Source organism: Lissotriton helveticus, chromosome 7, assembly GCF_964261635.1.
Source record: "Lissotriton helveticus chromosome 7, aLisHel1.1, whole genome shotgun sequence".
In the NCBI taxonomy this organism is placed as follows: Eukaryota; Metazoa; Chordata; class Amphibia; order Caudata; family Salamandridae; genus Lissotriton; species Lissotriton helveticus.
In genome coordinates this window covers 1,353,605,363-1,353,621,843 of record NC_136068.1, presented here as the reverse complement: position 1 = coordinate 1,353,621,843, position 16,481 = coordinate 1,353,605,363, and the positions used below count along the sequence as shown (strand labels likewise).

General features: G+C 47.8%; 1 protein-coding gene across 2 annotated transcripts in view; it reads right to left on the bottom strand.

The window, feature by feature from the left end:
* NDEL1 (nudE neurodevelopment protein 1 like 1) overlaps positions 1 to 16,481 on the bottom strand; it is a 337,126-nt gene that overhangs the window by 284,485 nt on the left and 36,160 nt on the right. For both annotated transcript variants that reach the window (XM_078654658.1, XM_078654659.1), the window contains exon 3: positions 4,306 to 4,459. In XM_078654658.1, the coding sequence (XP_078510784.1) occupies positions 4,306 to 4,459 (154 nt within the window). The remainder of the gene's footprint in view (positions 1 to 4,305; positions 4,460 to 16,481) is intronic.

The window sequence follows — 16,481 nt, the reverse complement described above, 5'->3', positions numbered from 1 at the left end:
GCATGGAACACCAAACTTTCAGGCTCAGAGTGTTGCATGAGAAGGTATGTGTTACCAGGTTGAGGTCTGAGTCTTCAAGTGACTTGCCCATTTACTGGCTGACATGAACAAGGTTTGGCCCAACTACCCATTAATGTGTCTATTAGTGCTTCATTTAATGGAAGAAGTGGTTCCATAGTAGGCTGCAGGACTTTGCACAGGATATCTGTCTTGACCTCAATAGACAGGAGCTGCAGGTCTAACACTTTGGCAGCCTGTCAAAGACTGCAACAGAGGTTGACTCCTCTGTAGAATGACCAGCGGGGAATTGTCCAGGGAGGTGTCCAGCACACTGGCCTCCTGAAGGTCCATATAAAGATGGTCTTAATCAGGCATCAGTCATCAGTCATCTCCAGTATCATCAGTGTTAGAATTGGGGGTCTCTGGTTGGCGCAGTGCAGCACTGGCGACAAGCAGGGACCCTCTCCTCTAAGTCAGGGCAAAGGATTACTCCCAGAAATAACCCCTGCTCACCCTCTAGGTAGTGTGGCGCAAGCAGTCTAGGCTAAACTCTGGAGTACATAGGGTTAAACATTTGCAGTATCACACACAATAACCATCAACCCCCCCACACAATGACACAAAACTGTATTTCTGTAAAAATATCTTTATATATATTTTTAAAGCAGGCTTGTAAATACGGTCTTTGTACAAAAAATGGTTCCAGTTACTTGTAATTAGGTTGCCACAGTTATTTGTTCAGCGTTTCAAAATAGTCTTTAAAATGTGTTCTTAGGGGCCTTCTGCCCAGTTTCCACCAAGTACAGTGCTCCTTAGCGCTTTTGTGTGCTTCCCAGCGCCTCTGTACACCTCCTGTGAGAAAATCGGGCCCGGCCTGCCAAAGCTCACGCTTCTCGCGTGAGCGGCGAAGGGCACGACCGGGTCTGGCTCTCAGTATGACTCATACTGCTGTGTGGGACTCGAGGCGGAGGGGCACCGGCCACGGGGAGTGTTAGGGGGGGCCTTGGGGGGCCAGGAGCGGTGCGAGCCTCACTGGAGAGGGGGGCTCGTACCGAGGTGCAGACTGCAGCTGCGAGGCTCCTGGGGCACAGAAGGTCACACAGGGCGGTGCGAGCTTGGAAGGCAGGACGCTCGCACCGCGAGGGCACAACAGTACCTGAGGAGACTTGGCGAGGGTCGAGACGGCAAGGTCAAGGTCGGCTCGGTGTCCCGCGTCGCGGTGTCTTCCTTCCTGGGCTGGAGAGAGCAGCAGCTCGGGCTTGAAGGTTGGCGTTGCGGCGCGGGCCGGGTCAGGGAGACAAAGCGCCTCGGGGTCCTTCAAGAGGGGGCACACGCTGGGTGCGGCGAACTGCAGGGCACGTCAAGGGGGGTCAAGACGGGCTCCTCTGCACAACGCGCCGCAGCCGCTCACAGACAGCGGCAGACGCTTTCCCGGGCACAGGTCAAAAAGGGCAAGCAGGTGCAGGGCGAGGCCTCTCCTCACGATGCGAGCTACGGCTCGGTTGGGCGACAGTCACGGTGCTTGGGCCAGCGAGGCTGGTCTTTGTGGTGCTTCTGGGGCCTCGGCAGGCGGCAGTCACGGTGCTTGGAGGGACGGTAGTGCCCTGGGCCTCTCAGGGGGCACGGTGGATGATCACGACGTGCTCCGCTGTTCCCAAGTAGCAGTGCAGGGGAAGGCAGCACTCACAGCAGTTCCTCTTTCAGGGGGTAGCGCCCAATGTTCCTGGGGCGCTGTTCAGGGGGCAAGTTCCACCACAAGCCCTTGGAGATCTTTGTAGGAGTTTGGCACAAGTTCAAAATAAAGCAAAGTCTTTCAGTCTTTCTTCTGCTGCTCTCCTTCAGCAGCAAGGCACCCACAACAGGCCAGTCTCTTGGGGTCAGTCAGTACTTCTCCATGCAGCTTCCAGGGTCCTCTTCTTCAGGCAGAGCTTCTTCGTTGCGCAAACAGGATCTAATTTACAAGGAGCAGGGCTCCTACTTTTATACACCATTTTCTTTGTCTTTTCAGGCCAGGGGGGCCTCTGCATAATTCCTTTCAGTCTCTGAGCACTTGTTGGGTGTACTCTGGCTGTAGCTTTCAGTGTGAGGGCAGGCACATCAGACGCTCCACAGGGAGGCGGAGCCAGCATTGTGTGGCCAGGGGCAGCCAGGAGTACCTTGTTGACAGCGCTTCGCCCTTCCTGGGCCAGGTGCAGGCTGAGTCATCAGTCGCCCCCCAGGGGGGCGGAGCCAGCATTGTGGAGGCAGAGCACAGCCGGATTAAGAGTCCAGGGGCACTCCTACCTCCCACTAAGGTGTAATCCTTGCATTCACCACCTGTCATCCCCCAGCCCTGTCACTCACACATCCCAGACAGCAGATACACATCCAAGCAGAGGCGGGCTGAAATGGTTAGGCAAGCAAATGCTAACTTTCTAAAAGTAGCATTTGCAAACACAGGATATTAAAATAAACTTTACTAAAAGAAGTATTTTATTATTCTGAGTTCAGGCATACTAAACATTAATTTCTACCATGTTCCCTGAGCCTGCTGGGATTATAGAGTGTAATAATTCCAGCAGCCCATCTGGCCTAAAGGGGACAGGTAGCCTTACAATAGTGAAAAACGAATTTGGCTGTAATTCACTATTAGGACATGCCACACACATCAGAGCATGTCCTACCTTACACTTACAATGCACCCTGCCCTTGGGCCTACCATAGGGGTGACTAATATGAAGTTAAGGGAAGGTTTAGGGGCTGGCAAGTGTGTGCACTTGCCCAGCCAGCATGACAGTACCAGACTGCACGCAGGTTCTGCAATGGCAGACCTCAGACACATTTTGCTAGGCCGCTTCTGTGGGTGGCACAACCAGTGCTGCAAGCCCACTAGCGGCATTTGTATTTACAAGCCCTGGCACTCCTGGTGCACTTGACTAGGGACTGACAGTAAACCAAATAAGCCAAACATGGACACCAATCAATGTAACAATTTACAACAGGGAGAGCATATGCACTTTAGCACTGGTAAAGTGCCCAGAGTCATTAAACCAACAAAAACAGGTCAGAGGAAATATAGGAGGAAAAAGGCAAAAAGTTTAGGGATGACCCAGCAGGAAGGACCAAGTCCAACACTCAGTATTATCTTGACCATGCGAACTGTGTTTAGAATCTGAGAAAAAAAAAGCTATGGGTAATGGTAGTGTTCGGTAAATCAGAATGATGCTGAACTAGCTGTGCCAACGTTTGTGGGCGGCGAGACTTTGCTCAAGTTAATTATAGGTTCACCTAGGGGTCAGAGAAAGCAATAGGTTCCTCCTCCGGCATCAGTACAGGTGTTAACACACCCAGGACTACTCAGGACCACAATGCCGGGTTTGAAGTTGGGTGGGGCGTGAGCCCTGGAGCCAGAGAGAGACCAGCAGTGGAGTCAAGAGGCACAGACGGCATAGAGAATAAGTTCGCCGATGGCATTTCGATTGGAGGCCATCTCAGATTCTTGGGGCCCTGAAGGAGCACCAGAGACAGCCATAAGTGTGCAGAAGGTGAACCACATGGCATCCTTGAAAGCATCTACTCGGGATGTCAGGGTGAAATAGGTTCCTTAGTATGAGACAGAGGGGCACCTGGACATCCCAACATTTCTCTGGTCGAAAGTGGCAGGATGAGGGAGTATCCAACTTTGACTTCTTGCATTTCTTTCTAGACTTGGACTTACCAGACAACTTGCAACATGTAGAAGATCTTTCATGGGACTCAACATAAACCTGGAGCAGCCCTTCTGCACCTTCCTACTGTGTTTAACGACAAAGATTGGTTTCATGGTTCATCACAGATATCAGATTGTGACAGTCCCGACAAGTTTTAAACCTTGTTTATTTCCGGTGGGGACAAGTTTCCTTGCACACTGCAAATGAATCATTTTGCTAGAAAACTCAAAGACGAGAAGAACACCGAACAGGCAGCCAATCTCCCCAAACCCTCACAGACTTCAGCCGTGCGCAGTTGTGGGGGAGGGTGTCTGGTCCCCCCCTCTGAGCATGACCTTAAGACAGGCACTGTGTTCAACTGCCTAAGGGCAGCACAGCAAAACCACCACCCTGTTCACCGCCCCCCCCCCCCCACACACACAGCACATGCTCTTTGGTAAGGCCCTGCACCCAACTCCATACAGTCATCCAATTCCACCCTCTGCCCCCTCCCGCCACCCACCACCAGCAGTCAACCCTCCCCCACCCCCATAGCCGTTAGTTCCATTCAAAAGTCACAAATCGACACACTGGAAAAGCACACGATTTGTTATGCCCTATTATGCCAATTAAATACCTTTAATATATCCACTTCAGATTTAAGTCTTTGGTTGTCAGCATGTAAATCTTTGTTTCTCTGTTCAGCCTGAATTAGCTGAGCTTCTAACTCTGCCTCTAGCTCCCGGCTCCCTTCTTGAAATTCAGCCAGTTCTTCCCTTGCTTCAATGCAACTGAAAGGAATGGGGGAAATAACTGAATAAGTCAATTAAAAAAAAACATTTAACTGAAGGAAAATCTGGTAAGTATACAAGCATACAAACCATTCAGTCCATTATGCAGAGTACAGAAGTAAACCTAAGCAGCATCATGAAGAGTTTACATTCAGCACACGTTGCTCACCTGCTATGATTCATCTTCAAGAAGTCAATAAATGTAGTACCAAATATGTACAGTGCTTGCAAGTCGCACAACTACATACGGTATGAAACACTCAATTATATACATATCCGATTATTCATAGCAAGTTAAATTCATACCCAACTCAATCAAACAAACATTTTCTTGTCACCTCTGTATATTAAAAAAGGAACTGTTGCAGCAATGCTTTTTTGTGAGATTTTCACCAAACATTAATCCATTTTATTTCTTGTTATTGGGATTTTAAACACAGTAAACTTACATAACAGTGCAATTTTTTCCACCGGAATTCTGGCATCTATATTAATGAGCGATAAAGGCAGATATGATGTACAGCGTTCTGGGGCCTTGTCAGGCTTCAGTAAAACTATTAAGGCCTCCCTAAGTGATGGTGGTGATATTTGATTCTCATATACCTCTGATTACATGGCATGTAAGTACGGAGCCAAAAATTCTTTGTACTCTTTATAATATTCAATGGGGAGTCCATCGCTACCCACAGCCTTCCCATGAGAGATTGTCCGTATGGCTTCGCTCACGTCAGTCTCAGTGATCGGTTGTGTTAAAAATTCCCTCTGCCCCACCAATAGCCATGCCAGGGCCACATCATCTAAATGGGTCGCTGTCTCAGCAATATAAGCTTTCTCGACAGAGCCATATAGTTGAGAATAATAGTCAACGAATTGTGCCAGGATGGCCGAGGGGTCGCTACTTGCATTACCTGTTGGGGATTCTATGCTCACTACATGCGACTGTGCTCAGGATTCCTTCATTTTAGCAGCTAAACTACGACCAGGACGCCCATCCTCACCATAGGACCTGGTGACTCAACATCTGGACATTTGCCGTATTTCTTGCAACGCTGTATCATTATATTCGGAGATCTGTGCTTGAATGTCTGCCAGAACACTGGGTTGTGGGCATACCTCATATTATGGTTCTATAGCCTTTACAGTGCCCTCTATGGACTGCAAGCAAGAGCAGCACTCCCTCCTGGGCTCCAAAACATGCCCCCTTATTGTAACTTTAAACGCCTCCCCTGCCACTGACCCATTATTTTCCTTGCAATATTGACCTATTGCATGCATACACTATAGCGGAAAACAGGGATGTATCCTGGAGTCTCCATTGAAACCGTGGAGATCTATAGGTGGGAATTGCTAGTTCTAGAAGCACACCAGGGCATGATCAAACAAGGTCTGAGGCAGGTGTAGAACATCTATGTCTATGTCCATGTACATGACTCCCCTGATCATCCACATTGGGACCAAATGAAAACAAGTTACTTACCTGTAACCGTAGTTATCCAGTATTGGAAGTTTTTATAGATTCACATGCCCGACTCATTCCCCGTCGTCGAGACGGGAGTCTCCGGTATATAAAAAAGCAAAGCTTAGTATATAGCAAACTGAAAAGAGGCCTAGGCCCATTTCCCTTTTGCAACCCATAACCTTTGTTATGTCAAAGAAACCAAACTTGTCTCTAGACCAATCAAATCTCCTCACCGTCTAGAACATTCCTGAGAGAACCTTTTGCCCCTCAGAATTTTTCGCGCACTTGTGCCATAGACACCTTTCGTGCTAAATCTAAGGTGCGCCTATCAGTGGAGGAGGGTGGGTCGCATGTGAATCTATGAAAGCTTCCAATACTGGAGAACTACAGTTACAGGTAAGTACCTTGTTTTCTTACTCCAGTATTGGAGCTTTCGTAGATTCACATGCCTGAATCAGAATAGCGAGCAGTAAATCATAGCACATTTTGTTATGTCACCCAAAACCATGAACTAGGCAACATAAGTCATCTAACAATAGTAGTAGCCAGACAAATATATATATATATATATATATATAAACGTTCATAAATCATATACAATACAGCATATGACAATAAATGTGCTTATATCACTAACCAAGGAAGGAGGGATGGTAAAGAACGTTCCAGTTCCTGGAAAAGGTTCCTCAGTACTGCTTGTCCCACTGCCACATCCTTCTCTACAAATGCATCAAGGCGGTAATGTCTGGTGAAAGTGTGCATACTCTTCCAGGTAGCAGCCCTGCAGATATCCTGGATAGGTAAGCCCTAAAAAATAAAGCAGTGGAGGTGGACACTGCACAAACACGTGCATTTAACGGCTTCCCAGACGCCTGATGACAGTACTGTATTGCACTTGAAATCCACTGGGCAATTGCACGTTTTGACAACTGGAACCCCTTCCTTGGGACACTAAAAGCCACAAACAATTGGGTAGATTTTCTGAAAGGCTTTGTTCTTTGTAAATAAAATTTCAGACAACGTTGAACATCTAAGGAATGGAGAGTTTTCTCTGCAGCCGTCGACTGTTGAGGGAAAAACCTTTCAAGGATCAACAGCTCATTCAGATGAAAATCTGTTGGTACTTTCGGAATAAATTTGGGATTAGTCCTGGGGACCTTCCTGTCGTCTCTGAACTGTAGTAAAGGTTCCTGAATTGTGAGAGCTTGTATTTCCCCCACTCTCCTGGCAGAAGTGAGAGCTATTAGAAGCGCCACTTTTCAGGATACGAATTTAAGATCCGCCCTGTGAATTGGTTCAAAGGGCTGTTTCATCAACTGGGATAGAACAATGTTCAACTGCCAGAGCGGTGGTGGAGGCCTCTTTAGAGGGGGAAGGCCCTAAACAATACCTTCATGAATTGTTTTATAACTCTCTAAGACCATAGAGATCGACCTAAAGAAAATCTCCTATATCGAGAAATCGCCGCCAGATGTACCTTAATAGAAGCATGGGCCAAACCTGATTTCGCTAGCATCAGAATGCATTGGATGATTTGATGTGCCACTGAATTCAGAGGATGGAGATTGTTTTCCTGGCACTATAAACAGAATCTCTTCCACTTCATCCTATACGTACTATTTGTGCTCCCAGCCCTGGCCTTTGATAGTATATCCATGCATTCTGCAGAAATCTCTAATTGGGGAAATTCTCGGTATTCACGAGCCAGGCCGCTAATCGCAGTGATTTTAGGTCTGGATGAAGCACCTGTCCTCGGTACATAGTCAAGAGTGCTGATATCGGCTGTAGACGAATTGGACGATTCTCCGACAGTAGGAGAAACTCTGTGAACTAGTGTTGCCGGGCCACCAAAGGGCTATCAGTATGATCTTGCACGGTTCCTTCTTTATCTTCGTGAGCACCCGTGGTAGGAGGGAAATTGGTGGAAAGGCGTAGGCAAAGACGCCTGACCATGCCATCGAAAATGCATTCCCCCACAACCCCCGTTGGTGATGCCAGCTTGCGAAGAACCAGCATTTTTTGTTCAGGGCTGTTGCAAACAGATCCACTGTCGGAACTCCCCATTCGCCAAAGACTCTTAGTAATATGTCCTGGTTGAGCTCCCACTTGTGGCTCTTGAGATGGCTGTTACATTAAGAAGGCCAGATCAACAGAGGAAGGGTGGCCTCACCTTGCTAGCTATTCATTTACTGGTGGTTAAGTACATGGCTTTGCCCAGTTATCAGGGGGGGGGGCGTTTGAGAGGGCCTCATTGAATGGTAGTAGGGGCTCTGTATTAATTTGCATGGGTTGGAGAACTTCGGCTAGGACATTGGTTTACATCTTCATAGCGGCCAATTTCAGGTGAAGAACCTCAGCCACCCTCCACATTACAACTGTGAAGTAGGCACTCTCTTCAGTAGTAGCCCAGTCAAGTGTATTGAAAGGTATCCAGTTCAATGGCATCTTACAGACCATTATATCAGTTGGCCTCAGTATAGGGTTGAACAAATTGGTCCCCTTCATCATAACGGTCCTCATCAGAACCTGCGCCAAAAGGTTTGTGGATCATCAGGGCTCTTCCTTGAGGCAAGCCTGAAATGGGATCAGGGTACAGCCTAGGATGAAGCAAAGTAACCTCTGAGTTGGATAGCAGAGCACTATTGGCTGCGCTTAGTCATCCAGCATCTGCATCGGTATCAATGTGCCAGGGTCTACCATGTGCTGTGACCTCAAGACTGACAGCACCATCGCAGCCGGGGCAGGTCCTGTAACAAGTCCACATGTTCCAGTTGGCACAGAGGCAGACCAACCGGCGAAGTTTTAGGTGGAGGTCCTCGTGGTTTTTTGGGCCGAGGATGCGTCCTAGCGGGAGCTGGCCGTGTGCCACGGAGAGACAGTGTAGCTTTGCGGAAATAATGGATCTGGTGCAGCGTCACAAAGAGATCCGGAAATTCAGGTTGTCCCAGGATGAGAATGTAAATCTGCTGCAAACGAGATAAAGTTTGGGAGCCAAATTGAGAGGCACATTAAAGCCCTTACATCATCTCAGGAGTTCGAGAGTGGCGCGAAGGTGCAGTGTTCCACTTTGACTTCTTGTGCTTCTTTTTTGACTTACCTGAAGACTTTGACTGACATGAAGATTACGGTCAAGGAAACTACTTTGGGAGTGGGATTCAGAGCTCAACCTGTCCTGTTGTGGAGTCTCCTAGTATTTGGCAACATACAGCTTTGCATCAAGGTCCTGAATGGCCTCCGAATTCATCAAGGCGCAGTCACCAAAGTAAATCTTGTGGGGATCGATCCCAGGCATTTGCTTTAGACAGTCCTTACAAGTTTTGAAACTTTTGTTTTTATACAGTGACATTTCCCTTGCACACAGGTTATTTGAATTAACTTTTGAGGAAACAGTCTCATGACGAGGCAAGGGGTAGCTCCGATGTTGCGTCTTGTGGAAAACGTGTCATATTTTACTTGGCATAAGTAAATGGGTCAAATGGGTCATTTGATTTTACGGTTCAATATGTAGAGCAGGGTTTATTTAAAAGAAAAAGTAGACTGGATATGCTTGATTGTGTGTGTATGTGGGAGAAACAAGTACGAGAGCAGAAGCTATAGCAGAAAAAGTACAACGTAAAACGATATATAAAAAAGCGCTAGAATTTTAAAAAATAAAGAAAAGCAGGAAATAAATTGAAAAAAAAAGATCGGGAACGTCGATTAGAGGTCAATGGCCAGTATCCTATTAGGCGCCCTATTTATCCCATACTTAATAAACCTCAGGATGACTACATCCTATTAAATGCCCCCCCACCTCTGTATAAATTTACCACTCCAAGTGCCCCCGATGAGGTTTCTGATGAGCATTTGTCTTCAGAAGAAAAAGATAAAGATAAACAAGATGGGAGACAGACTCGCCCTACTTTGACTAGAGCAGAAAAAGATACATTAAAAACCGCTGCTAGGGAGGAGGCTCGCCGGCCTCGCGCTGCATCGCTCATATGGTGGAAAAATACAGAGCAATTTTATTTTGTAGAAAAATTTGTTTAGGAGGTAACATTTGATTATAGACAAATTTCTCAAGAATTAGGATATAAATGCTGATTATAAACGATTAACAGAAGGGACTTTCCCTCTTTCAGCCTTATCTGACATGATTAAACGAGTGGTTAAAATACGAGATGCAACATTACATTTAAGAAAAGAGCAAGAATTAGCTAGAAAACAGAAAGATGTAGAAACAGTTCAATTCCCAGCGCAGAAAGTAGATGCCCTGATGGATAAGGTTGCACCTGTTAGTAGTACAGTTGATATAAAACCTATGCGTGAAGCTGCACCCCTCTATGTTCCTCCTAAGGGTCCAGGAACAAATTATAAAACTTAGGATGATGCAAGGGAATTTTTTTATATATAATTGTGTTTACACTCCTTGGATTAGAGCTGATGTGATGGCTCTTACAGCTGCTTTGCCCGACCCCCGGAAAAATCCTGCCACCTACTATGAGGAGGTGGAAGGCACCATTAGCTCCCGCACTAGGACCATGCCAGATATTGATATGATTTTTGGGCTTATTTTGCCTCCGGATATGTGGAGAACAATAAAATAGATGTAGCATATATTGATACTTGGGAACATTTAGAACAAATACATGCGGAAAGGCAGCCTGCACAGAAACCTCAGAAGGAGATATTAGATCTTCCTAAAGCTATTGTGACTAAGCTAAAGACTCTCATACCCCTAAGAAAATAGATTGGACTATGTTAGCGTCCTGTAAACAGAAAACGGATGAATCCGTTTCTGACTTCTTTTCAAAGTTTGAGGAAACATTCCATGATTTTAGTGCTCAGTCATTGGCCGAGGATACGGGTAGGCATTTGTTTGTTGATAAATTTGTTGCTAATATGTTGCGAGAAATACCTAGTTGTTTGAAGGCCAGCGAGAGTTCTTGGATCACGTGCCCACCCCCCTGTTTCCCTTTTGACTATGGCCCTATATTACGAGCGACAGGAACAGGAAGCAAAAGGCAGGGAGGATAAGAAGGTTAAGGAGTTAAAGACAAAAGTTATGTTGGCTCAAGTATATGGTCCACCGTTTAGGGGAGGTGGAAGAAGCGGACGTGCGGTGTAAACACGGGGAGCACCCCCTCTCCGTCGAGCAAATTTGTCCCCTGATCAGTGTGCTTATTGTAAAGAGACTGGGCATTGGCGTTCCGAGTGCCCTCTTTTGAGAGGTCAGCAGTACCAACGGGGAAGGGGTAGTGTGAGAAGACGCCCAGGGATTTCAGGAAACAGGAGAGGTACAGGAGCTCGCCCCAGATTTGAAGCAGTGGAACAAGGACCAAATTACTCTAATACTTTTGATAGACGAAATCAATATCAAATGTCTGAGTATTCTGATGAGGTCCTTGCAGATTCCGATTATTCATAGGGATGCCTAGGATGGGGTAAGGAACAGGTTGAGGTGCTAGTAGATCAAATGGGTCCTTATATTGAGGCAAAACGTCTTGGGATCTACTGATCGGTTTCTGGTTGATACACAGGCTCCTCATAGTGCTCTGTCTAAAAAACTGGTTCCTGGGGCTCCCCTGTGTGGCACAATGATAACATAGATAGGATTTGATGGGACACCTACACCTAGCCCATTTTCACAGCCACTTGAATTCAAATTTGATAAATTTACTGCAGCATGTACATTTTTGCTTTCCCCTAACACGCCGGACAAAATTGTGGGTATCGATATGCTTAAATATTTTCGTGCTACAAAACGTTGTTCTACGGAAGGTGTGCATGTTATTTTAAATAATTATCCAATGGTTGAGAGATATGGTCTTATCAATGAGGATGCCGCTCTGGCTTCCTTACCTGAAGGAACACTTTTATTGTTACCATTTCTTGCCTCCCATCATCACAAAGTCTCTAGAAAGAAATTACAATTTTGTAGACAGCAGGTTACCCATTTAGGTCACCTGTCTAAGGAGGGATGTGCACCCACATCAGATCGCATTCAGACAATTTTAGATACTCCTGTACCCCGCACTCAGAAGGATGTTCGTGCACGGATTGACCTTCTTTTTAGGCAGTTTTTCGCACATTATTAAACCTTTGTTGGCCCTTTTTGACTAGGGACACTCCGATGCCTTTCGCATGGACTACTGAATGTCAGAATGCCTTCCAACACTCAGGGCAAGCTCTTTGTTCTGCACCAGTAATAGGAACTCCAGACTACACTCACTAACAATAGCATGTGAGCTTAGTACAGACTTACTTGTCAATATTTTTACCGACAGCCAGTACCCGTTCGGGGTGGCATATAAATTTGGTTGCTTATAGAAAGAAAGGGGTTTCCTCACCTCACATGGGACACAGATAGTGCATGGAGAATTAGTGCATAATCTCCTTACTGCCCTAACCTATCCTAAGAAAGTGGCAATTGTTAAGTGTAGTGCACCCAAGAAAGTGACTGATAAAATAGGGGGCGGCGATGCCTTTGCAGATCATACAGCACGTGAAACCGCAATGCAGCGAAGTACCACATTCATGTATGTAGTGAAGTCACAAGCTGAACGTTGGCATGATGCCAGGTAAGAGGTGCTGGACATGCAACAGTCTGCCTCCACTGATGAACTAGACCAATGGTCTAAAGAGGGAGAACTCGATAATGAGGGCTGCTGGAGGAATAAAGATATGACCAAATGGAAGTTACCCACAGCCTACTTATATACCTTGATTCACATGGCACATTGGCCGGCACATGTTGGTGCATCCTCAATAGCAAAACAACGTATGCAAGTTTGGAATCATCCTGATATTGCTGGCACTGCTAAAAAGATAGTCCAGTCTTGTCTGGTGTGTCTCCAGTATAATCATCGAAACCTGGAAAGTGAACGCAAATTCCAAAAGGGGGGTTTGCGACACCAACTGCACCTTTTGAGGTCCTGCAAATGAACAGTCAAGTCAAGTCAAGTCAAATAATTTATATAGCGCGCTACATACCCAGAGGGTCTCAAGGCGCTTGAGGAAGGGTGGGGAATTACTTGTCGAATATCCAAGTTTTAAGTTGCTTTCTGAATGCTAGGTGGTTCTGAGTGAGGCGAAGGTGAATGGGGAGCGAGTTCCAGGTTTTGGCTGCCAGGTAGGAGAAGGATCTTCCTCCCATGGTGGTTTTGTTGATGCGGGGTACGGTAGCAAGGGCTTGGTTGGAGGAGCGTAGCTGGCGGGAGGGGGTGTAGAAGGAAAGTCGTGTGTTGAGGCATTCGGGTCCGAGTTCGTAAAGTGCTTTGTGTGCGTGGGTTAAAAGGCGGAATGTTATTCTCTTATTGACGGGGAGCCAGTGGAGGTTCTTCAGGTGATTAGAAATGTGGTCTTTACGCGGAATGTCTAGTATGAGTCTGGCTGAAGCGTTCTGGATGCGTTGGAGTTTTTTCTGAAGTTTTGCGGTGGTACCGGCGTATAGGGTGTTACCGTAGTCCAGGCGGCTCGTGACCAGTGCGTGGGTGACCGTTTTTCTAGTTTCGGTGGGGATCCAGCGAAATGTTTTTTGGAGCATGCGAAGAATGTTGAAGCACGATGATGAAACGGCGTTGACTTGTCTGTTCATCGAGAGTGTGGAGTCCAGGATGATGCCCAGGTTCCGTGCGTGGTCCGTCGGGATGGGTGCTTTTCCAAGGGCCTCTGGCCACCAAGAGTCATCCCAGGCGGAAGGGGAGGTGCCTAAGATAAGGACTTCTGTTTTGTCTGAGTTCAGTTTCAGACGGCTGAGTTTCATCCACTCGGCTACTTCTTTCATTCCTTCATGTAGGTTGGTTTTGGCGGTGTTCGGGTCTTTGGTGAGTGAGAGGATCAGTTGAGTGTCATCAACGTAGGAGATGATGTTGAGGTTGTGTTGGCGTGCGATGGTCGCGAGGGGGCTCATGTATACGTTGAAGAGAGTGGGGCTGAGTGAAGATCCTTGTGGCACGCCGCAAATGACTTCAGTGGCTTCTGACTTGAATGGTGGAAGTCGGACTCTCTGAGTTCTTCCGGTAAGGAACGAGGTGATCCAATCCAGTGCTTTTCCTTGGATTCCGATGTTTCTGAGGCGTTGTAGGAGGGTGTTGTGACAGACTGTGTCGAAGGCTGCGGAGAGGTCAAGGAGGATGAGGGCGACTGTGTCTCCATTGTCCAGTAGGGTTCGAATGTCGTCTGTTGCTGCGATGAGTGCGGTCTCAGTGCTGTGTTTTGCTCGGAAGCCGGACTGTGAGGAGTCGAGGGATTTGTTGGTTTCGAGGAAGGCGGCGAGCTGGCTGTTGACGGCTTTCTCAATGACTTTGGCCGGGAATGGTAGGAGCGAGATGGGGCGGTAGTTTTTGAGTTCGGTGGGGTCCGCTGTGGGTTTTTTCAGAAGGGCGCTGAGTTCGGCGTGTTTCCAGCTTTCCGGGAAGGTGGCAGAGTTGAGGGAGCAGTTGATGACGTCTCGGAGGTGTGGTGCTATGAAGGAGTCAGCTTTGTTGAAGATATGGTGAGGGCATGGGTCTGTGGGGGATCCTGAGTGGATGGAGTTCATCAGGCGGATGGTGTCCTCAGTGGAGATTGGGTTCTAATCAGTAAGGATGTTCAAGGGGGGGGGGAGGGTACGGCAGAAGGTTGGGTGGGTTGGTCTCCGTGTTGGTTGTCGAAGCTGTTGTGGATGTCTGCGATTTTGTTGTGGAAGAACGAGGCAAGGGAGTCGCAGAGGGTTTGAGAGGGAGTGATGTCGTTGGAGTTGGCTGAGGGGTTGGTAAATTCTTTGACGATGTTGAATAATTCCTTGCTGTTGTGGGCGTTGTTGTCTAGACGGTCTTTAAGTGCAGCTTTCTTGGTAGTCTGGATCAGTTGGTGGTGTGTGCGGGTGGCGTTTTTGAGGGCGTCCTTGGTGTTGGTGTTTGGGTCTTTTTTCCAGGCCTTCACAAGGGAGCGACAGAGTTTCTTGGATGTCTTAAGATCATCGTTGAACCAGGGAGCGTTTTTGCTGCCTAGTTTGATTTGACGTTTTTTCAAAGGTGCTAGGTTGTCGGCGCTATTGGTTAGCCATTGAGTGAGGTTAGTGGCTGCTTGGTTGGCGTTCGAAGGGTGGGCCGGGGGGTTTTGAAGAAGCGATGAGGAGATCTGGTCGATGGTGATTTTGTTCCAGTTTCTTCGCAAAGTGGGTTGAGGAAGGTTGTGGGTTGTAGTCTTTTTGTAGACAAAGTGAACACAGCTGTGGTCCGTCCAATGGAGAACTGTGGTGTGACTGAAGGAGATATGTTTGCTGGAGGTGAAGATGGGGTCGAGTGTGTGGCCTGCGTAGTGAGTGGGGGTGTTAACAAGTTGTTTGAGTCCGAGGTTGGCCAGATTGTCCAGAAGGGTGGTGGCGGTGGTGTCGTTGTTCTTTTCCAGGTGAAAATTGAGGTCTCCCAGTAGTATGTAGTCCTCGGAGGGGAGGGCGTGTGGGGTGATAAAGTCAGTGATGTCTTCACTGAATTGTGCACGGGGTCCTGGTGGCCTGTAGAGGAGGGTTCCTCGGAGTGTGGTCTTGGGGTCGGTGTGGATCTGGAAGTGAAGGTGTTCGGCGATAGAGAGGTTGGCGTCTGAGTTGGTTGAGATGCGGATGGAATTCTTATGGACGATTGCGATGCCTCCTCCTGTTTGTTTGATGCGGTCCTTACGGATGATCTTGTAGCCTTCTGGGATGGCAATGGTGATGTCTGGGGCTGAGGATGCGTTCATCCATGTTTCTGTTAGGAAGGCGACGTCCGGAGAGAAGGTGTCTAGCAGATTCCAAAGGTCGATGGCGTGTCTGTGGACCGATCGGGTGTTGAGCAGGATGCATTTTAGGTGGTTGGGGTTAGATCTTTGTTTGGTGTTCGTGGATGAGGAGTTGGTCTTGGTGCCGTCATACTTGCAGGAGATGCATGTGAAGGGTCCATGGGTGTGTCCAGGAGCGGCTTGGGCGCAGTTGGGGAGTCGGCCGGGGTTTAGGGCTAAAAGGGTGGAGGCGTCGTATGTAATGCGGGTGGGGTGGGTGGTACGGGGGCCAGGGGGTCTGGCGCTGGGCGCGGGCTTGGCGCGGACGGGCGTAGACGGGCTTACCTTTGGCGCACCTTCGGCGCGGCCGTAGCGCGTGGACGCCGCGCGTAAATGCATCTGTCATATGTGGATAGTGGAAGGGGAGGGGCGAGGGAGGGTCAGCTGGGAAGGCGGGAGCGGGGCGGAGACTCGGGCAGGGCGAGACAACAACAACATCAACAGCAAAATGGCAGGCAGCGTGGGACGGACGGAGCAAGCAACCAAAGTAAAGCAAAGTGTGTAGAAAGCACTCAAATAAATGTCAGTCAAGGCAACACAAAGCGATGGCACAATAATATCAGCAGCCACTTAGCAGGAGAGGTGGTTCAGCGCTGTGAGGCACACTGAATAAACAAGTACAAAGAAAACGATCCTGCAATGTGAGTAGACCAAATGAATAACAGCGATCTTGGCAATAAAATTGGTCGTGCAGTGCGAGGTGATTTACATAAAATGCGGCGATGTATGCAGTAAAGTGGTCCTTCAGAGCGGAATATTTAAAATTACTCGCGGCGGTTTTAC